General features: G+C 43.1%; 1 protein-coding gene and 1 pseudogene across 9 annotated transcripts in view; one reads left to right on the top strand and one right to left on the bottom strand.

The window, feature by feature from the left end:
* The window catches only part of Cyld (CYLD lysine 63 deubiquitinase), a 72,881-nt gene extending 63,759 nt beyond the window's left edge, over positions 1-9,122 (top strand). For all 9 annotated transcript variants that reach the window (XM_090357656.1, XM_090357658.1, XM_090357657.1 and 6 more), the window contains 5 exons: positions 3,920-4,052; positions 5,358-5,466; positions 6,457-6,575; positions 6,837-7,053; positions 8,128-9,122. In XM_090357656.1, the coding sequence (XP_090213782.1) occupies positions 3,920-4,052; positions 5,358-5,466; positions 6,457-6,575; positions 6,837-7,053; positions 8,128-8,312 (763 nt within the window). In that variant the 3' untranslated portion in view covers positions 8,313-9,122. The remainder of the gene's footprint in view (positions 1-3,919; positions 4,053-5,357; positions 5,467-6,456; positions 6,576-6,836; positions 7,054-8,127) is intronic.
* Positions 1,644-2,136, bottom strand: LOC150047147 (large ribosomal subunit protein uL23 pseudogene; annotated as a pseudogene).
* Positions 9,123-23,346: the final 14,224 nt, after the last annotated feature.

Genomic DNA, 23,346 nt, shown 5'->3' with positions numbered 1-23,346 from the left:
GTTTTTTTAGGACTATTAATTATGCTAGGCAAGTATAAATGCAAATTAGTGTTAATAATTATCCTCTTTATAATACCATGTTTAACTTAAAGAACCAGCCTAATGTAAACATGTACTTTTAATTAACCCTAGAATGAAATTAGTGCAATTCATCTTTAATGAAACTATATGAATATTTAAGCTAATGAACCTGTTAGGAAAATCTAATTCATGCCTAATCAGGCTCAGTGAAAGCACTGCTTTTGGCCCCCTGTCACTGAAAGAATTAAGTTAGCCTTAGACTACCTCTCTTGCTCTCAGTGCTATCACTTGGCCTTTTTCTTCCCTGTGTTGCATTTAAGGCAGTGCAGTATTGCTGAGATGTTCAGTGATGTAGCTCCCCACGTATATTGAGTGTTTACAGTTTACTGGTGATCTTTTCTCTCTTGCAGTCTTGCTTTCTCTGTTGACAGTCTTGACAAGGTACTACTTACTTTCCTAAAAACAAATTGTTGCCAAGCTCTTGTTCTCATCTCTCTGTGTAGATGATTTTATTGAGGCCTGTGTTGGAAACGTCAGTAGCATCTTTGTCCACTTTTAGGCACTTTTTAGGAAAAAACATATGGTCCATGAAAGTAAAATGAATTTTACTGAGATAGATTTTATTGACACATTTTTTTTTCAAAAGACTTATGGCAAGCTCAAAGGTGACTTGATTAATTGTGTTTTAGGTAGGAAGTTTTAAAAATTAAAAATATTGATGTTTTAGAAAAATTTATACAGAAGCAGACTTTATTTTTTATTTTTGGTCTTCCAGAAAGTAGTTTTAGAATTTTCTACATAATGAAGTAGATGAAAACACTGAAGAGTTCTTTTATCTGAAAATAAGTTCCATTGTATTTTGTTTTTGTAAAATAATATATATTTAAAAATTGTGTAATACTGGTATAAAATTAGAAGTATTAATAGAACTGAATAGAAAGTGGCATAGTAATATTTCAGTGTCATAGTATTTGGCCTTCAACACAAATGGGGAAGGAAAGGAAAGGTGTATATATTTCATATATAAAATAGGACATCTAGTCATCAATTGGGGAGAAAGATCAATTCTGGGTTATTTTTCTTTTTATCTTTTAAAGGAATAATGCTTCAAAGAGTTTTTGTATTTGTTTTTGTCAGTTATAGGTCTTGAATTCTGGGCCTAGGTGCTGTCCCTGAGCTGAGCTCTTCAGCTCAAGGCTACCACTCTACCCCTGGAGCCACAATGCCACTTCCAGTTTTCTAGTGGTTAATTAGAGATAAGAGTCTCACTGGACTTTAGTGCCTGGACTGGCTTGGAACTGTGATCCTCAGCTCTCAGCCTCCTGAGTAGGTAGGATTACAGATGTGAGTCACCACACCTGGCTAAGAGTTGTTTTTTGTTTTTTTTTTTGTTTTTTTTTTTGGTGTCAGTCCTGAGGCTTGAACTCAGGGCCTGAGCAATGTCCTTGGGCTTTCTTAAGGCTAGAGCTCTACCACTTGAGCCACAGCACCACTTCTGGGTTTTTTTTTTTTTTTTTTTTTTTTTTTTGCTAGTCCTGGGCTTGAGCTTAGGGCCTGAGCAATGTCCTTGGGCTTCCTTTTTTTTTTTTTTTAAAGTGGGAAAAACATGTATATTTATAATTAGCCAGCTGGATGCAGTTTAGATGATTCTAATTTTGTTGGCAACATCTAGAGCATCATAGTCAGGAGCCCATCGAACATATGCCTTCTTCTCTCCATCAGGCCTGATCAGGGTATTGACCTTAGCCACATCAACGTCATAGAGCTTCTTCACAGCCTGTTTGATTTGATGCTTGTTGGCTTTGACATCCACAGTGAACACAAGCGTGTTGTTGTCTTCTATCTTCTTCATGGCTGACTCAGTGGTCAGGGGGAACTTGATAATCGCATAGTGGTCAAGCTTGTTTCTCCTTGGAGCACTCTGGCGTGGATATTTGGGCTGTCTCCGCAGCCGCAGGGTCTTGGGCCACCAGAAGGTGGGTGAAGTGTGTATCTTCTTTTTGTGGCAGTGGATGCCTTTCAGCACTGCTTTCTTGGCTTTCAAAGCCTTTTCCTTGGCTTCGGCTTTAGGAGGAGCAGGAGCTCCCTTCTTAGCTTTCGGCGCCATCTTGGTGAAAAAAACGTCCTTGGGCTTTCTGAAGGCTAGAGCTCTACCACTTGAGCCTTTTTCTATGTATGTGGTACTAAGGAATTGAACCCAGGTCTTCATGCATGCTAGGCAAGCACTCTACCACTAGGCTAAATTCCCGGCCTATACACTTCTGGCTTTTCTACGTATGTATGTATTTATGCAGTTCCGAGGAATCGAACCTGGATCTTTGTGCATGTAGGCAAGCATTCTACTACTAGGCCAAACTCCCGGCCCTAAGAGTTATTTTTATACTTAGTTTTTCTCCTAGCCCAGCATATGTAAAAGATGTCAAGTTCCCAGTGTTAATACAATTTGAAAACTGTAGTGATTCTCAAGTGAGTTTGTCAGAGTCAGACACTACTCCATCTGAAGGCCTTGTGAGCTTGGGAAGGATCCTAGGGAGCTCTCACATACCGAGGTCCACTGTCCTCTCTGACCCTAAACATCCTCTTACATTGTTACATTGTTGTGTCTAAGAGTTATAAAAAAAGTATTTTAAGTTGTTAGTCTGCTTCTCTCAAGGATCATTTTCCTCCTTTCTCTCTCTCTCTCTCTTTCTCTCTTGCTTTCTTTTTTTAACTGGTCGTGGGCCTGGGTGCTGTCCCTGAGTTCTTCAGCTCAAGTCTAGTGTGGTCTACCACATTGAGCCACACTAGCACCACTTTTGGTTTTCTGGTGGTTAATTAGAGATAAGAGTCTCATGAAATTTCATACCCCACCCGGCTTTGAACCACAATCCTCAGATCTCAGCCTCTTTAGTAGCTACAGACGTGAGACACCAGCGCCTGGCCTCTACTTGTCTTTCATTGTGACCCAGCAAGAGTCAGCTTTCAGAACAAATTGGAGGATGAGTATTTTGAAAATGTGATTTAATCAAAGGATACAAAAGAATCTCTAGTATTTTGTAATAATTGGGACAAAAGAAGGACTTAATAACATTGGAAGGCATAAGCAGATTTGGTCAACAAATGAAACACCAAATTAGTGTCCATAAATAGGGAAGTGCCCCAGTTCTGGGGGAAAGAAAAGCTGAGAAAGATCCAGGGGTAACAAGTTGGACAATCCAAGAAAACGTGGTAGAAGCACTGAAGGTGGAAGCATTGCTGAGACTTTCAGAAGTGTAACAGAGTTAAATTCTAAGAATAAAAATGTACTGAATTCTTTAAGAACGAGGACTAAATTATCATTCACAGACGTATTACAAGATGTACTTTAGTAAAGATAAACTGAAATTAGAATAAAGAAGTGGGAGGTAAGAAACAAGAAAGAGTCAAGAGATTGGTAAATGTGGGTAAATTAGACCTTCACATTTAAAGCAATACCAGTGATGATAATAGTGACTAATTGTGTATGTAGCATCAAAGACAGAGTGACATTAATGTCATCGCCATTTATCAAAGAAGGCTGGTGACCGGGTAACACTGAAAATCAAGAAGCAACAATGAGGAATTTTCCAACTATATGACTCAGTACCTCTCATTACAGATTCCTCCTAGACATGTCATACCTGTATTGGATGCAGTCCTGTTAGGTAACCTAGATGTATGAAGGACTTCAGTGCCTACCTGTTATGATCTGTTGTTACAAAACTAAAATGATACAGATACTTAAGTGAGCTGGGAACCTATAATCCTAGCTGCTTGGGCCTCTGAAATAAGCAGATCACAGTTTTAGGCCAAGCTGGAAAAAATGGTTTACAAGATGCCATCTCAACAGAAAAAGCGTTTAATAGAGAAGTTACCTGTATTTCTTTATGCATGCTCTTAGATCAGCAGGTCAAAAGGTGCAAGATTGTTACTTCTATCAAATTTTTATGGAGAAAAATGAGAAAGTTGGAGTTCCTACAATTCAGCAGTTATTGGAATGGTCTTTTATCAACAGTAACCTGAAATTCGCAGAGGTTTGTTTGCTTTGTTTGTTTTGCTTGCTTTGCAGTGCTGGGATGAAATTAGGGCCTTTGCATTATGCTAAAATAAGTACCTTACACTAGGCCTCATCCTACCTTCTCTGTGTTTTATGTGGAAGTGGGGTGGGGTCTTGGGCTCCTGGTAGACCCTGACTTGATTTGAAACAAGAACAGTTTGAAACACGCACTGTTACGAAAACAGATTTTTGGGTGCCATTGCCCAAAAAGAAATATACCTTTCACCTACCTTACATAACTCTAACCCCTCTGAACAGCACCTTTGTAACAACAATAAAAATTTTAAAAAGAAAAGAGAGGTAAAGAAAAGAAAAAAACTTTAAAATTGTGCTCTGTTTCACCTTTGTCTTCATTATAAAAAAAAATGCCTTAGACTTAAGATTGAACTTTTTTGGATTTTAGGTGCCAAAGAAAACATCAACCTAATTTCCAACTTGAAAACATGTTAAGTAGTTTAACACAAGAAAGAGATTTATGTTTATTTTTGTCATTTTATCCATGTGTGTTATCCAGTATTTTGAAAGAGAATAACTTTCTCCCTTTGTTAAAAAGACAAAATGTCAATAAATTCATTCTGTCTTGGTTTGTTAGTGAACAAGCCATACAGATTAATTTTCTTCACTGTCTAAGCATCTATAGAATTTTAGTAGTTCATGCTTGTGCTTTATTTTTATCATGCTCATCTCTAAAGTGATGTTTTGGTAAAATGTTAACAGTGATAGTTATTTGTTTATTTATAAGGAATAGCATTCTCTATGGTTTCTGTGTAATATTTACAAAGCTAGTTTTCTAAAACATTTATTAAAAATAAACTCACAGTTGGGCTGGGAGTTTGGCCTAGTGGTAGAGTGCTTGCCTAGCAAGACCCAGGTTCCATTCCTTGGTACCACATACATAGAAAAAGCCAGAAGTGGTGCTATGGCTCAAGTGGTAGAGCTCTAGCCTTGAGAAAGTCCAAGGACAGTGCTCAGGACCCAGGACTGGCAAAAATTAAAAAAATAAACACTCAGTAAAGAGACAGTGCAGTCCTTGTGTTGTGAGATATGGAATTGTTGCCCCTGAGACATCCTGGTCCTGGTGTATGTGTCTTCAGGGAGGACCGAAGACTGGCATGGTGTGCTTTGTGTTCTCATTTCTCATGTATGTGCACATTGCATTTTTATAGGCTCCTGGCAGTATGTGACAATCACTGCTTTGCTTGATAGCCATGATTATTCCAGTTTCATAGAGAAACATTTTCTTCCAGCACTTTGATTTCTAAAAATGTGTCTTTGTTTCTAGGCACCATCATGTCTGATTATTCAGATGCCTCGGTTTGGAAAAGACTTCAAACTATTCAAAAAAATTTTTCCTTCCTTGGAATTAAATATAACAGATTTACTTGAAGACAGTAAGTACAAGACATTTTTGCTTGTGTTTTCTGTTTTTTTGTTTTTACAAATCATCTGGTCATTCTCCTTGGTTTTGGTGGTTTGAACATTGGACTTTGCACTTGCCAGGCAGGTACTTTTACTACTGAGCCACCCCTCTGGCTGGTCTTTCTCATCATTAGTTGTAGATATAATACTTTTATTAGGCAATTTGACATTAAAGCAGTAATTTCAGTTTGGGGAATTCATTTTGAAAAATAATCAAAGATAAAAATGAGTATTATAGCCAGGTGTGGTGGCTCATGCCTGTAGTCTAGCTACTCAGGAGGCTGAGATCTGAGGATCGCAGTTCAAAGCCAGCCCAGGCACTAAAAGTGTGAGAGTCTTATCTCCAACTAATCACTAGAAAACAGAAAGTGGGGCTATGGCTCAGGGGTAAGGTGGTAGGTAGCCTTGAGCTAAAGAGCTCAGGGACAGTGCCCAGGCCCAGAGTTCAAGCTCCATGACCCCCCCACACACAAAAAGAATATTGTAATCTTATTGCAATATGATTAAGAAATTAGAAACAACCCAAATGTTAATGAGAAGGAAGTAGTTGAATAAAATAGCATATCCATATAATGAGACTACTACCATTAAAATTCCTATTTTTGAAGATCAATGTGTATGAAGATGGTCATGATACAGTATTAAGTAAGCAGGTTAATAGATTCTACAAGAAGAGCTTGATACAGATGTGTCTGTAGAGCACACATGCACTCATGGTGAATATTCAGACGTAACATTATTAGAGGGAATCCATAAAATTGACAGTGGTAATCTCTTCTAGCTAAAATAGTACATGCTTTCAGTTTTCTTCCCATGTTTGAATTTTCATCATTGAAAATTATGATCAATGAGAAAAAGCATTTCGGAGGCCTGGAACATTATCTTTTCTAAAGCATAGCTTTTCTTTTTAATGGAAGCATGCATTTCTTAAAGGCCCCTCCTTGCCTCTCCCCTCCCTCCAGCTCCCAGGCAGTGCCGGATCTGTGGAGGGCTTGCCATGTATGAGTGTAGAGAATGCTACGATGACCCAGACATCTCAGCTGGAAAGATCAAGCAGTTCTGTAAGACCTGCAACACTCAAGTGAGTCTGCCTTCCCTACTTGATATAGAACAATAAATCATTCATGGCTAAACCCAGGTTTTAGGTTTTGAAAAGTTTTAAAGTTATAGCCAACTTCAAAACCCATAGTAATATGGTATCATCTATGCCTCTACTGGCTAGTGACTTGACAGACATTTGTGATGCCCTTGCTTGCTATTTGGAAGAGATCTGTGGAGTCTATATCCACTTAAAATAGTGCATTTACCTCACTCATGGTGTTGTCTTCATGGTCCATTTCAGGTCCACCTTCATCCTAAGAGACTAAACCATAAATACAACCCGGTGTCCCTTCCCAAAGATTTGCCGGACTGGGACTGGAGACACAGCTGCATTCCTTGCCAGAAGATGGAGTTGTTCGCTGTTCTCTGCATCGAAACAAGCCACTACGTTGCATTTGTGAAATATGGGAAGGACGACTCTGCCTGGCTCTTCTTTGACAGCATGGCTGATCGCGATGGTACTAAAATTCTTTCTCTGCATGCCTGTCAGTGTGCCATGACACAATTCACAGTAGGATAACCTGTTCTGAGAAATAAGATGTTTTGTCCTTCCAGAAATATATCTAGTGACAGAGATGTAAAGTTTTGAAATTCATGAACAATCCTGATATCTAAACTGAAGAACTGTATTGTTGTGATAGCCTGGTATGCATATAATCTTGGTTAAGATGAAGAATCATAGCATTCTTAGATCTGAAACATTTTATGTTCTACTTCCTCTATTTTTGTGTAAAGTATACTAGCCAAACTGAGCACACTAAACTACCCAGCAACACCTTGATCATTCTACCGAAATCCTAGATTTCTGTTATTTAAGCTGAGATTTAAGATGGCTAAGATTACATGGCTGGTCTTTAGTGCAGTTTTTCTGATGTAATGATTATGCTTTTCATACCAAACTGTAAGCTGAGAGCAGAAGTAAATGTCCTCTTTGGAAAAGTAAGCCCAGTTTCTTCTGAAATTGGGCAATGAACTGAATATTCTAGATCATTTCCTTTTTCTTTCTTTTTGGCTGTATTGGGATTTGAGCTCAAGGCTTCGATCTCATTCAACTTGCTTGCTTGCTTGACTGTCACTGCACCATTTGAGCCATACCCCCAGCCCAACCTTTTGCTGGTTATTTTGGAGATGAGTCTCATAGTTTTTTTCCTACCTATAATGGCATTGAACTGCAGTCTTCCAGATCTCAGTCTCCGGTAGCTAGGATTACAGGCATGAGATGCTGGCACCCAACTTCCTTGCCATTTTCTAGCATTCTTTGGCATTGTTTGGTACATAAATGCTAGAGGCTCAAGGATTCAGGAATGAAAAGTATTCATCACTTCAGCTCCCCCTCTCCATCTGGGTTTGGGATTAGGCCAACCCCAAAGAAAGTTATACCCCATTTTTCCTTTTGTCACTGTAATCCCTGAGCCCCAAGGTCTTCTGGTGTGGCACTCTCATCATTTCAGGCAACCCCAGCAGTAGCCTTTTGACCAGAGGCATAACTAAGCTCTAGGCCACAGAATTCTTAACCTTTCTTCTTTTCATAGGTGGTCAGAACGGTTTCAACATTCCTCAAGTGACACCTTGCCCGGAAGTGGGAGAATACTTGAAGATGTCGCCAGAGGATCTGCACTCATTGGACTCTAGAAGAATCCAAGGCTGCGCCCGCAGACTGCTCTGTGACGCATATATGTGCATGTACCAGAGCCCAACCATGAGTTTGTACAAATAAACGGGCTCCTCCGGAGCAGCGCAGGGCCTGAGTGCAGAAGTGCGCTGTGCGTTGGCCTCCAGTTGGCGGGTCTGTCCAGTGTCCATTGCCGGCAATGGGCGTCGGACGTCTTGGTGGTGATGGCTCTCAGAGAAGGATTCCTGTGTTTCAAAACAAGTTACTTTTGTGTTCCCAAAGTATTTAATAAGAAGCATTTTGCACTCTAGAAAGAATGTTTGTGTTGGTTTTTTAAAAAGTCTAAATGAAGTTATTAATACCTGAAGCTTTAAGTTAAGTGCATTGATCATATATTTTTGGAAGCATAAAATTTTAATTGCGACAGTTTCAAACCTCTTTTAGTCCATTGAGAATGTAAATAAATATTTCTTCTTTATGGACCAATGATATGAAATCATTTTTCCATTGTAACTAACAGTTGCCTTGAGGAAGAAACAATTTGATTTTATTAAGAATCTCCTTCGAGTCCAGTTGTTAACGGTGCACTGCGTGAGTCTGATTGTCCATTCTTCCCTGTGTACTGCTGATTTCCTGCATGTCCACTATTTGATGAGCTTCTGTATTTCTACAAAAGTGGTCAGAAAATACTGGAATTCCCTTAATGGTGGTGTGTTCTCTGTGTGTTGTGATTTTGAGATAAATGAGTGATTCTGTCATAAAATGTCCATTTTCAATGTCATTTTCTTAGAGGACTTGGGTACTGAGCAGCTGAAGCTGTTCGCTCATAGCAGTAATTGTCACAACCCAAGGATATTGTTTTTAAGGGGCTGTACTTATTTTGTGAACTATAGAATAATAAATTTTATGAAAGGATTGGAGTGATCCATAAATAATACATTCTTAGAAAAAATACACATTTCCTATAAAACAGATTTGGTACAAAGAATTACTTATTAATGTTTTCTTGGAAGGATATATTAGATATTGAAACCTCCTATTTTAAATAAATAAGAGGTTTATTTTAAACAAGACTGTAATTTTCAGCTCAGTAAAGTCAGCTTGGTTTCACCTAAGATAGTGGTTCTGTTCCTGGCATAGTAGCAGAAGCTCTGTTTTCCCCTTGGTGAACTCAGTAGAGAATGGTTGTCCGCTGAGGTTCTGTCCTCAGTGTATATGTACAGGCCACAGTGCAGGCAGTAGACTAGAACTATCCATTACCACTGTCAGTGCTGTGGATTGTGTATTCTCTGAGTGTTTTCAGGTATTTGTCTTTCTGGGAAGACTTCCCAACCTTTCAGAAAGACAGAAAAGATGTCAGAGCCTGAGCACTGTCCTTGGGCTTTCTCAAGGCTAGCGCTCTACCCCTTGAGGCACAGCATCACTTTTGGCTTTTTTTCTATGTGTGTGGTACTGAGGAATTGAGTCCAGGTCTTTGTGTATGCTAAGCAAGCACTCTACCACTAGGGCCAAACTCCTGGCCCTAGCATATGACTTTTTAAAATATGTAATGTTGAAAAAGGTGGAAAGAGGCTTTTGAAACTCAGCAGCTTATGCATTTAGTTAGCCAGTCCTGGTTCTTGAACACAGCACCTAGGCACTGTCCCTTAGCTTGTTTTGCGCAAGACTAGAACTCTACCACTTAAGCCACAGTTCCACTTCCAACTTTCTTGATGACTAATGGGAGATGAATCTCACAAACTTCCCTTCCCAGGCTAGCTTTGCACTGCCAATCCTCAGATCTCGGCCTCTCTGAGTCGCTAGGATCACAGGTGTGAGCCATTGGCACCCAGCTGCAGTTGGTTAAGACGTCTTTCCCATTTGGTTTTGTCATTCCATTTTGCTAGTATGTGTTAGCTTTATGAATCATAATGAGGCACAAAACGCCCCATGAAACACTGTATATATTTTGCACAAGGTTTTGTACTGCTTGCTGCATGGGCAGGTGCTGAGAGGCCAGGGCTGGATGGGGTGAGGACCTCTGGCCACCAGCTGGTCCTGCCTTCATTGTCCTGGGACCAGCACAGTCCTGGTATGCAAGGTCTGAGCTCTCTTTTAGCTCTGGCCACCCAGACCCTAGACACTGTATAACAGCAGCTCAGTGAAGAGCTTATCAGTGTGACTTTAAAAGATTGTCTTGGGCTGGGAGTTTAGCCTAATGGTAGAGTGCTTGCCTAGCTTGCACGAAGACCTGGGTTTGATTTCTCAGTACCACATACGTAGAAAAAAAAGCCAGAAATGGTGCTGTGGCTCAAGTGATAGAGCTCTAGCCTTGAGAAAGCCTAAGGACAGTGCCCAGGCCCTGTGTCCAAGGCCTAGGACTGGCTAAATAAATAAATAAATAAATAATAAAATCAAAATAAAAGGTTGTCTGGAGGAATAGCCAGCAATCTCTACTCAAGCCTGGATGTAACGGCCGATGCTAGAGAAGACAATCCCTTTATTGCACAACTAGCATCCAAATCCAAGCCAAGCTGGTGTCTTCCCCCCCCCCCCCCCCCCCGAGCCCCGCTGCCAGCCACACCCAGTAGAAGACATGAAGGTTTGTTTGGGTGCACGAGTGGGCAGGGCCTCACCCATGGGTGTCTCTCCGTGACTCTCTTTCCAAGGGAGCCATCTGTCTTTCAACACTGCTGTGTAGTCTCAAAACACATCTTGGCCTCGTCACCTGTCCAATGAGAGGGTTGAGCTAGTTCATTTCATAGGGAGAAGTATACATTTCAGGGCTGCCAGCAAAGTCTGCTGCATCTGATTTCCTGTGGGAGCTCAGAGGTTTACAAGTCAGCTGACTGGAAAACCTGGTATGGTTTAGGGGTCAGACCTGAGTCCTGGCCTACTTCTGAGCACGATAAGTCTGGAAGCTTCTCCCTCTCTTGTTCATCCCTATCCCTCTGAACAACTCACTTGGGTTCCTTGTTTCAGAGATGTTTGGTTCATCAAGGGGGCTAGATCTGGGCAGCGAGGGCCCATGTGCTTGTTGATTGATTTTGTAGGTATAAGTTTTATTTAATATCTTTCCATTGGCTTTTTAAATGTTTTGGTTATCCTTTATTTTTTAATTTTTTTTTTTGCCAGTCCTGGGCTTCAGCTCAGGACCTGAGCACTGTCCTTGGACTTTCTCAAGGCTAGAGCTCTACCACTTGAGCCTCAGCACAACTTCCGGCTTTTTTTCTATGTATGTGGTAAGAATCAAACCCAGGTCTCCATGCATGCTAGGTAAGCACTCTACCACTAGACCAAACTCCTGGCCCTATCCTTTATTTTTATCATATCTATATTCAAGATGACAATATAGTACAATAATTTATATTATGGTTCATGATCCAGAGCTACAATAGAAAATGTAAAAAATCCTATTCTACTTCCAAGTTAGTGTGTTTATGGCAGTGGAAAAGGGGAGAGGAAGGGGAGACAGACAGACAGAGAGACAGAGAGAGAGAGAGAGAGAGAGAGAGAGAGAGAGAGAGAGAGAGAGAGAGAGAGAGAGAGAGAGAGAGAGAGAGAGAGAGAGAGAGAGAGAGAGAGAGAGAGCGCTGTTGTAATATTGTGCTCTGTGTGTCTGGCCCTTCACTGTCAGCCTTATAAAGGAGTCTGACTTCATTCATGGAAAATATTTCTAAGACTCAGATGGGGAAACACATTGAAAATAAAGAGAAACAGTACTACAAAAACGAAATAGAGTTGTTATAGTTGCTCCAGATTTTCTCCTTCCTTTAGCACTTTTATTCCTGCTTGCCAGCGTTGTTGTCTTGGTTCACACACAGTCATTTGAGAAGAAACGTGACTGTAGTCAGTGGAGCCAGTCACCTACATGTCTGGTCGTTCTGAGTGTGACCGCTTCACAGGTTCAATTGACTTTCCTCCTTGGCTGGATGTCATATTCAGTCGGTTTGCATATCTCTTCAGATGGTTGTAGACTGCGATGAGAATGCAGAATTTGGTATTAGAGTGCAGCTGTGTGACCACCATGTGTGTTCAGTGGACATTTATTAGGTTCCTAGTACCCAGTCACAGCATGTGAGTGCTGCTCCCCACTCTCAGAACAGCTTACCCACTGATTTCCACAAAAACATCTGCTCAGGGTTTCTCCCCTTGCCAGTGAGTGACAGGTGGGCGGGGCCCTGGGGGCGGGGCTACAGCGTCACATGGACAGAAAGGCCTAGGGGACAAGAAATGGACCCTTGCTCTGCCCCTTGCCCTGTGGTCTCGGATAGTATCTTGGTTTCCTGGGCTTTGGCTTCTTTCTCTCATGAAGGGGTTGGGCTATTTCCATTTCATAGTGAAAACAAAGTATAAATTCTGAGGTCCCAAGCTGTGCCTGCTGGGTTTGATTTCATGCTGGAGCTAGGAAGTCTTCAAGTCAGCCCAGCAGGTCAACAGAATAACCAGCCAAGTGGGAGATCTCTGGAGTGGAAGACCACAGCATTTCTTTCTCCTCCTGTGATGGTGGGATCGTATAATGCTATTGCATTCATCGTAAATGTAAATGTGGGCCACTGGACGATTATCACATTGTTTATCTGTGTTTGCATATCAGATGCATTTCAGTGAATGTACTGACTCTTCTGGAGATCTTAACAGTCTTTTTTTTTTTTTTTTTTTGCCAGTCCTGGGCTTGAGCTCAGGGCCTGAGCACTGTCCCTGGACTTTCTCAAGGCTAGAGCTCTACCACTTGAGCCTCAGTACCACTTCTGACTTTTTTCTATGTATGTGGTACTGAGGAATTGAACCCAGGTCTTCGTGCATGCTAGGCAAGCACTCAACCACTAGGCCAAACTCCCGTTCCCTGGAACACAGTCTTAAACGGATGTTCAATGTTATTTGCCTGAACATTGACCTATTTTGTATCTTTATGGGAAATGGAGACTCTGGGAGCCCCAAAAAACAGAATAGATCGCATCATTCTTTAAATTATATTAGAAGATTTTTCTGTGGGATAAGGAGTTCTCTTAGAAAGTAAAAGTCCTTGTTAAAGTCTAGGAGTCCTAAGCCTTGTGTGGTGGCTCATGCCTGTAATCCTAGCTACTCAGGAGGCTGAGATCTGAGGATCAAGGTTCAAAGCCAGCCCAGGCACAAAAAGACCTGAGACTCTTATCTCCAATTAACCTCTAGAAAATGAGAAGGGGGACTTGGCTCAAGGGTAGGGCGGTAGCTTTGAGCTGAGGAGCTCAGGGACAGGCCCTATGACCAAAAAAAAAAAAAAAAAAAAAAAGTCTAGGAGTCCTAAAGGCCTGTAATTAAAACAAAAGCACCCTCCCTGGGAGTTGGAGATGCCAAACTTAACATTTGCACAGGAAGACTATGCCTGCGGGACTCAGGTCCTCTTCCTGTGGGGAGCAGGCCTTGACTTTACTAGTTCTTTTGTGTTCTCTTATTGGGCAGAAGAGGCAGGCTGCAATGGAGCCTCTTCATCTTATTCTTACTCCCCCAGCATCTGAAGGGTTTCTCTTGAATAGCAACAGTGATGGGAAGGGAGAGGGGGGAGGAGGGGAAAGAGGTGACTGGTGCACAGGGGGGAAGGAAGCAGAATTCTTCCAGAGTACAGTCAAGGGCAATCAGTACTTGTAGCAGGGGCTCAAGAGTTCCACCCAGTAGCCTGCTCCTTCTGGTTTTGTTTTGCCAGATTGTCCAGGCTTTATTTGATTTCCCCTTGCCTTTCTTTTCCTTTCCTTATTTTCTCTCTTCCCTTCCTCCTTCTCTGGCTCTCTTTTCTCTTTTCTCCTCTGTCCTTTCTCTGTCTCTGTCTCTGTCTCTGTCTGTTTGTCTCTCTCTCTCCCTACCTTTTGCAGTAAGGGGGTTTGAACTTTGGACATTATTCACTAGGCAGACTCTCCACCACTTGAACCACAGTTCCATTCCTAAACCCTCCTTTCTTCCTAACAGAGTTTGAGGGGTGAGATGATGAATGCAGGGCTATCTCCCCAGCCCCACAGCCTCTAGTAAAATTCTGTATGCTTTTAAATATTGTGCATTTTTCCTTTTTTTTAATTCTAGTGGCATTATATCAGAAATTCCACTATGATTGGTTTTATGTTATAAAATGACTCTGGCAAGTCTTAGACATTCATTATAAAACAAAAAGCCATTGTATCTTCCCAGGGACATTGTGATTCTTACTAACTTTATAGAAACACATTTCGAACTGCTTTTTCCATTTCTGATATCTTGTTTAACATTTATTTCTCTCCTTTTCTTTGCCTGAGAGATGCCATGTGTTTATAGAAACTTTAAGAATATTACATATAAAATACACCCTTTACTACCAGATTACTCTGATTTAGCCTTAATTTCATTAAACGTTTTAGAAATGAGGTATTGCTGTGCGAAGAAATGCACTATATTACTATTTCTGTATCATTAAAATGAAAATTTTATGGTGCCTTTTCCGTGCTTTCTTTGGGGTATAGGAAAGTTGGAATTGGCTCTCCACAACTTCTGGGGCATCTGATGTGGTGCCAGGAAAGAGGAGTCCTTTGAGGCAGCGTTGCATCATCTTTACCAAGGGGCTGCCATTGAGACCACTGTTTTTCCAAAACCTCATACATTTACACTGTTCAAGGAGAAGTCTGAAGGCACACACACACGAGACAGGATGAATGAGAGCAGAAAAATATTTATTACATGGCATACACATGCAGCCAATCTCCAGCTACCCTTTGGGGTAGAGACATGAGCGTTAGCTTTTATAGACAAAGAACTGGGAATGGGGAGAAAAAGAAATATACATTCTTGTTGAACTGTCCTGGTCACATAGGTCTGGTGACCATTATTTCAGTCCTTAGTTTAAGAAAGGCTCTAGAGCCAGGCGCCGATGGCTCATGCCTGTAATCCTAGCTACTCAGGAGGCTAAGATTTGAGGATTGGGGTTCAGGCCAGCCTGGGCACAAAAGTCCCTGAGACCCTTATCTCCAATGAATCACCAGAAAACCAGAAGTAGCACCGTGGCTCAAGGGTAGGGTGGTAACCTTGAGCTGAAGAGCTCAGGGACAGTGCCCAGGCCCAGAGTTCAAGCCCTACAACTGACCAAAAAGAAAAAGGAAAGGCTCTGGAGATGACCATCTTTGTGACTGGAGGGGAGCAGACATCCTTGCTGCCCACAGCTGGTCTGGCCTTAGAGGTTCTGTAGCCTTCCTCTTCTCAAAGATGGTCTTGATCAGTCCTGTCCGTGGATTGCAGGGTGACTGCAAAGAGACTGCGGAGAGAATGGTTTTCAGCAGTCACATACAAAATGGAGGCAGAGAGGTCAAACCCTTCTTTTGCTTAACCCATGGGCCTAGCACATATAAGTTTGAAGTATCCCTTGCCACATGGTGTGTCTCTGTAAATCTCTCCATGGGGCTGGCATTTCCCAGCTATGATGCTAATGAAAGCTCACCTGCCCCAGTCTCTAAGCTGCCCAATGAGAGCAGTTTGTTTACTGTACACCAGACATGGAGTTGTTTATTGCAGAAGAGTGTGTTTTGTCCCCTCCACCCCCAGCTGCTAAGGAAGCAGTTCAGCACAACTTGGTAAGAGCCAGAGGAATGCTGGTGTGATGTGCTCGGGACTGAAATGAAGTGAGCCATCTTCAGAAACTCCTGGAAGGATATCACTGTGCGAAGGCAGAAAAGCTCCAGGGGTCTGAGTTCTATCCGCTGGTATTCAGCACAGCAGAATGAGCCCATGGATACCAAGACAAAGCTGCCAACACCACAACTTTCCCTTGTTGGACTCAGGCTGGTACACTGTTCCATACATGTGGGCACAGAGATGTGGCAGGGGCATAACCCCTGTCTGTGAACTTGGACAGTGAAGTGAAAATAAGTCCTGGCTGGAGACAGCTGACCTGGCTAGAGGAATCCCTGGCCCCGCCTGGGGCCCCTGAGAGCTTGATGATCTACACCACCCCTCTGACCTTGGTTACAACCTCAAGGTCGTGGGTGCACTGCAGCGTGATGGTCCTCTGTCCCACTGCATGTCCAGTCCTCATGAGGATTCTGTCAAGGTAGCCATGTCTGCCTCTCTGAGGCCTGCTGGGATTTCTGAGCACAGAGCTCACAACTAGTGTTAAATCCTTCTGTAGGCCACCATGCAACAAGTGGGAAACTCTTGTCATTCTTGGACTCTACTGCTTCAGGAGAAGGCAGGACTGTGGGTAGAGACAAGCTCCAAAGAGGGCTAGAAGATCTATTGGAAGGCCACTGGGCTTGGACACATGGCAGACACATGCTCGAGACATTGGAGATGGTTTGAAACCAGGATGTGAATTTCTGTATTGGAGAAGAGATCTTGAAAAAAGATGTCCTGGAATATCACAAAGATGCCGTTATCTCTGGTAGGAAATAAATACTTCATCATGTGTGTAAACTTCAGGTGTGGTGAATTTCAGGTAGCATTTAGAAGAAAATCCCACCCATTTTCCTGGGGATGCAGGTTGTTCTGCAGAGGGCTCTGTGACTCCTCAACTGATCAAGAGTGAATGCTGGTATACTGTTTTGCAAGCTGAGTTTTATTTTTTAATTTGGAGAGGAGTCATTTCTGGAGCCTACATCCACCACATAGGTGAGCGAAGACTAAACTGGACACGGTGAGAATCAGGTAACTTGGCAGAGTGACCCTCACCACAACTAAAATTTGCAAATAGTGGCAACTCTTGGGACATGACACTTTTCTGAGAGCTCTGTTTTCAGATGCCCCTGAGCTTTTCTGCTCAAGGCTACTGTGCTACCTCTCTTGAGTCACAGCTCCACTTCTAGGTTTTCTGGTGGTTAAATGGAGTCTTTCCTCCCTGCGCTGGTTTGAACCGCAATCCGTGGATCTCAGCCTCCTGAGTAGGATTACAGGAGTGAGCCACTGGTGCCCAGAAACTTCTCAACCCTTTGTGACACTGAAAGTCACCTCTGGATGCAACCTGCCAGCTTCTCTTTGGTGACAGCAAGCAAGCCAAGCCTTGGGCAAGGATGTGTGGTGTCTTGTCTGCATCCCAGTTCCGGGGTTGTGCAGGATGGAGTTGTTTCTGGCCAACTCTGCACACTACAGTGTGCATTATTGTATTCCCACATGTTTCCATCCTGCAGGTTTTCCATGGTGGGTGGAACAGATTGCTTGCCAGACCAGCAGACTGAACGAAAGCAGTTTCAGATGTCTGCTTGGAGAAGAGCCTCGGGGCGAGGTCTTTCCAGCTGGCAAGGTGTGGCTAACTGTGTACTAATTACCTCTTGGAGGAAAAGCCCTGGATTTCCACTTTTGAAGATTTTAGTGGTGTAAATACCCATACTATGGCTAATAGCAGGCTACCTCTGATAAGGAAGCCACATAGAGTGGGGGACATTCCTAACTGTTCCGTGTTTCACTCTCCAGAGAGAAGAGAGAAATACCCACATACAGACAAGGGATGGGCAAACTGCTGCCTTCTGACCAAAGCCAACCCACCAGTGCATCCAGTAACTTTTGGGAACACAGCCACACTCATTTATCACTTCAGGATGTCAACAGCGTAACTGAACAGCTTCTGTTCATCACAGCCTAAAATGTTTACTATCTGGTCTTTTTCTAGAAAACATATGCTTATCCCTGCCACAGAGGAAGGGCTGAGGTTATGCATTGTTTGCCTGCGTTTTAAATAGAACTAATTGAATTGCAAGTGCATGTTGCCTAGCTTTCCTATCATGTGCTTAAGAACTGGTTCACACGACTCTTGAAGATTTAACCACTGATATTTAGCAATTGCTCTTACAAGCCATGGGAACAGTTCCAACGCACAACAGCACCTTTACACCTAGTTAAAAAAAAAAAAAAGATGTGCTTGAATCTTTGCTGAAGAGAGGAAGGAACTTTCCATTACTTTAAAACATTATTTTGTTTGTGGATGTACTGGGCCTTGAACTCAGGGTTTTGTGTTTGCTAGACAAGAGCTCTATTGCTCGAGCCATGCCTCCGAGTTTGGCTCAGCCTCTTATGGGAAGAAGTTGTCCCATTCATTATTGTTGATGCAGACAGAAATGGATTACTGTCCTGGTTCCTTTGGAGAAAGAACAAGAGTCTAGGGTCCCCACATAATGCTTTCTCTCAGAAGTGGAGACATCTCAGAACTTCCCCATTAATGCTTTATGAACTTCAAAGCAAACCATGCATGTACTGTACTTATTGCTCAGAACCCTCTGGCTAAATAGTAGCCACAAACAGCAACAACAGCAGTGGCTGAAATATTGTGATCCTGAACTTGACAGGCAAGTGGCTCGTCCAATCAACACTTCTGTTTTCCCTTCACGATTTTTAGCTTCGATTCATAACTTCAGATTGCATTGTAAAAGCCTTTCTTCGTCCACATCTTGTCCTGCATGCAGCAGCGACATCCTGTGGTCTTTATAGGGTATGACGGCGCTCCCGCCTCTTCCAAGCAGTTAACTGCAGCTTGACTCCTGTTTTGAGGAAGCAGCAGGTGACTTTTAAAAGCAAATGTGGCAGAGCTAAAACATCGGGCTACAAAATATGTGTGTACCTGTGTGCATGGGGGGGCTGTTTACGTTTCCTCTGTGAAGTTTCAGGAGAATGGGGTAGTTAGGATCATTTTTGTTCATGCTTGGCTCTTCCTATCTTCAAGCTGTCAGCCCAAATTTGAACAGGTTAGCGCCATCTTCTGGGTGAATACAGAAAGGCTGGTTGGAAAGTCACTGCAGAGCAATGAATTGTCAACCTATAGCGTTGTAGCAGGAATTTATGTAAATAACACCCTTAAATGGGTAGACATACCTAACGCTGACTGCCCTAACTTTCCATTGGTTTACTTCATCAGGGTCTCCTTATGAAAAGTAACAACTCAGCAGGGTACCTATAATCTTAGCTACTCAGGAGGCTGATATCTGATGCTCCAAGTTTGAAGTCAACCCTAGCAGAAAAGTCCCCAAGTCTCCTATCTCCAGTTAATCAGCAAAAAAATCTGGAAGTGGAGGTTTGGCTTAAATGTCAGAGTGTCAGCTTTGAGTGCAAAAGCTAAGGGACAGCACCTAGACCCTGAGTTCAAGCCCCAAGACTGGCACCAACAAACATACACATATAAACACATGCCAACATAAACACACACACACACACACACACACACACACACACACACACACACACACACACACACACACACACAGAGGTAGCCTAGCCTATAATGGAGGCCACTCCATTCTCATTCTCTCCATCTTTCAGCAAGGCATTTGACTGTCAGTAACCTGTATTGTCCTGTTCAGTTCTGATATTCTGGGGTGCGTTTTGAGTTCCCCTCTGGTGATGTATGGCTCTAGTGGGCATACAGACCCCCTCCTCAGACTGTTCTCTTATTTGGTTCTTCCTCTGCCTCCCTGTTCTGGGGCAATTACACACTAATTGTGAGTCATGTGCATGCAAAAATATATGCATTCTTATTTTTCCAGATCTTCAATGTGCCATAAACCTAATATTCCAGAACTTTTACTGCTGAGACAACTTGCAAAGAACAATACCAGTTACAGGCAAGGCCAACAGCAGTTGTAAATAACCAAGCAGGCTTGTTCATAATGGGGGCTAGACTTGACAAGTTTAAATGTGTGGGGCCTGGAAAAACCATGGCCCGGCTGGGCTCTTGAATATGGATGGCATCACCATTTGTCATTCTTCTAGAGGAACACTGAAGGAAATGAATCAAGATTGGCTCTATATTAGGGAAAAGAAGTGGGCCATGAAAGCCTATATTACCATAAGGCCCCTCCTTTTGAAAGCTGTGGTTGGTTGAAGGGCAAGGTATGTAGGGAAGGGAGGGGCAGGGGCAGTGATGGAAGTGAGGATTTGTGAGCTGTAAACCAGGCACTGTGTCCATGTCGGAAGATGACTGTTGAGCATGGTAACGAGCCAAGAACAACTACTCAGGGAGCTGAGATCTGAGGACTGCAGTTCAAAGCCCTCCTAAGCAGAAAAGTGTGCGATTCTTATTGTCAACTAACTAGAAAATAAGCTAAATGTAGAAGTGTGGCTCAAGTGGTACAGCCCCTGCCTTGAACAGCAAAGGTAAGGGAGAATATAGGGCCCTGAGTTCAAGCCACAGTACTGGTGTTTAAAAACAAAACCTAAAGACTACAGCTGTATAGGTTTTTTTCCAAACCCTCCACTCTGGCAGATCTGCAGAATGACACAGGCTCTTTAGGACTCTAAGCCTCCTTCCCAGCTATACCCACCATCCTGATCACAGAGTCAGCATCCCAGCTTTTGCACATGACATAAAGGGAGAGGACCCTGCACAGTAACCTGTGATGATTCACTTGTGCATCTATCACAAGCTCTATCTGCTCAACAGGAGGAATGTTGAACAGAAATATACACTGCTGGACATGGTACAGCATCCCTGTAATCTCAGCTCCTGGAGAGGCAGAATGTGAAACTGTGGCCTGAGCCAGCTTTGGGCAAAATGGGAGACCCCCCCCTTCCCCATCTGAAACAAAACTAAAACCAAAAGAACTGAGGTTGTGGTTCAAGTACTAGAGGTCTTACCTGGTCAGTTTAAGGCCTGGGGCTCAAATTCCAGTCCCTCCAAAAATGTTTTAAAAAGATAAAAAAAAACAACAACCACCAAATGAGCAAGGACAGCTGGGAATGTGGCCTAGGGGTAGAGTACTTACCTTGCATGCATGAAACCCTGAGTTCGATTCCTCAGTACCACATACACAGAAAAATCTAGAAGTGGGTCAAATAGTAGCAAAAGATGCTCAGGGACAATGCTCAGGGGCAATCCTGAGCTCAAGCCTCAGGACTGGCAATAAATAAATAAACAAACAAAAATAAGCAAGAAATGTAACTTAATTAATCCAGGGACCCTTAGGAGGTCAGTGGTAGGCCTTGCTAAACTTCAGTAGGCCTACCCGCCATTTTCTAAAACAGAGTTCCTATTTACAGTCCTTCCTTTTCCTTTTTTTTTGCCAGTCCTGGGCTTGACTTCTGTACTGTCCTTGGACTTTCTCAAGGCTAGAGCTCTACCACTTGAGCCTCAGCAACACTTCCGGATTTTTTTTCTATGTATGTGCTATGGAGGAATCGAACCCGGGTCTTTGTGCGTGCTAGGCAAACACTCTACCACTAGGCCAAACTCCTGGCCCCATTCCTTCCTTTTCCTACGTGTAACTCTCAGCCACCTTCACCGAGGTACCCTTTCCATACAGTAAACATGCACATATGTTAAGGCAAATTTGAGCCACACTTGTTTTCTGTTTTAAGGTTCCATACTGTTAAGCAGTTATTTCCAGCTGTGTGTGTTTGTGTGTCCTTCTTTGTCAGCCTAGAAAGGTGGTTCTAGCTCTACCCTGCCCTTGGGAGAGGCCCTGTGCCTTCTGCCAGTGCCCTGGCTGGTGGCCTCAGGATGGGAAACACAGACATTTGACCAGTTGAGGTCTTCCGGCCGGTCACACCTCCCACTAGCCAGCTGTCAGCACCCCCATACTTTGTGGGATGCTCATGCCTTCCTTTTGGGGGCACCAGGGCTGATGTATGAATTTTTGATCCCATCACCTTCTGAATGAATTGACTGTCATGCCTAATAGAGCAAAGGGCACCCACATTGTGTCTTTAGCTAGAAGTGTCCCAATTAATTATGGGCTTAATTAGCATACATCATGGGCCATTCTGGAAAAGAATACTTCCTGGGTTCTGCAGGCCTCAGCAGGCAGCTGTAATATGAAGTGTGGTCTCAGGCTGGCGGAGAGATAGTTATTAATAAATTACTCTCATTGTCAGACCCTTATTTATACAAATTAGCAGGGGTGCATAATCAAGTGTAACTGTATAATTTATAATAATTGATTTCATTTTGACTGACCACTAGTCACTTACCAAATACCCCCTAGAAGAAAAATTGCCCTATTAGGGTAAGTTTAATCCTAAACATAGCTAATGAATCCTATTACTTTAAGGTCATATTTGAAGCTTTCGTTAATTGTCAGAACCATTTTAAATTGATTAGAGTTAAATTAAATCAATGTAATGTTTAGAAAAACAATATTTCTAATGGATGAGGGCCAGGCTGACCTCGAATAAACATATTTATCAACCGATTCCTGGTCATGAGAAGAAAAGCAGTGGGGCCCATAATTCACATTTGTCTATAACATGGAAAACGTCACCGGGCAATTAGTTATGTCAGGTAATGGATAGGGAGCGTGGGGATTCCCTCTGGCAGCTGGGGTGGAGGGGGATGGAGTACTCTAGACAGGAGGGAGTGGCTGGGCTTTCCTTTACCCCACCCTCACCTCCACCAACCGAACCAAGCACCATTTGCCCCAGCTCCTTAGTGCTGACTTGGTCCCCACCCCTCTGCCCCTCACCACAGTCTGGGACTCTGGCACCTGCCCACCGGCCCCCTGACTCTGTGCACTGCCGTGTGGGAGAGCTGCTCCGCCTTCAAGCTGGCTCTTGGGGAGGGAGGGTCTCCATCTGAAGATGTGTGCTGTGCCTCCAAGCCTGAAAGGGTCCTTCAGTCCCAGGGCTGACATGGGCATGCTGCCAGAGAAGGAACCAGAGGAGCCCACTGAGCGAGCAGGTGCCATGGGGGTGGGAGGGTGGTCTGGAGCTCAGCAGATGCCATAAGTGACCTGTCTCTGCTTTTCAGGTCCTGGTGTGTGTGTGTGTGTGTGTGTGTGTGTGTGTGTGTGTGTGTGTGTGTGTGTGTTTCCATGCACACATGCAGGCTTGATTAGGCCTGGGTGCTGTCTTTAAGCTTCTTTTATTTTTTGCTCAATGCTAGGACTCCTCCATTTGAACCATTTCTGGTTTTCTGGTGGTTAACTGGAGATAAGAGTCATACAGACTTTTCTGGCCAGGTTAGCTTTGAACTGTGATCCTCAGATCTCAGACTCCTGGATAGCTAGGATGGCAAGTGTGAGGCTGTAAAAAGCCCAGCTTTTGTTGCTATGTTGAGGCTTGCTATGCAGCCCGTCCTGGTCTCTGTTTTCCTGCTCCTCAGTCTCCTGAGTGCTGGGATTGCAGGTCTGCACCGCTAAGTCAGGCCATTTTTGCTGGGTCACTAGTGTCTACTCTGAGGATGAACAAATGCCTTCATGAATGGTGGCGAGTGTGAATTGTGTCACAGCTGAAGGTGGAAAGATGGAAGGGG

The sequence above is a fragment of the Megascapheus bottae genome, chromosome 24, assembly GCF_031878675.1.
Source record: "Megascapheus bottae isolate mThoBot1 chromosome 24, mThoBot2.hap1, whole genome shotgun sequence".
Taxonomy (NCBI): Eukaryota; Metazoa; Chordata; class Mammalia; order Rodentia; family Geomyidae; genus Megascapheus; species Megascapheus bottae.
This window is presented reverse-complemented; position numbering and strand designations above follow the sequence as displayed.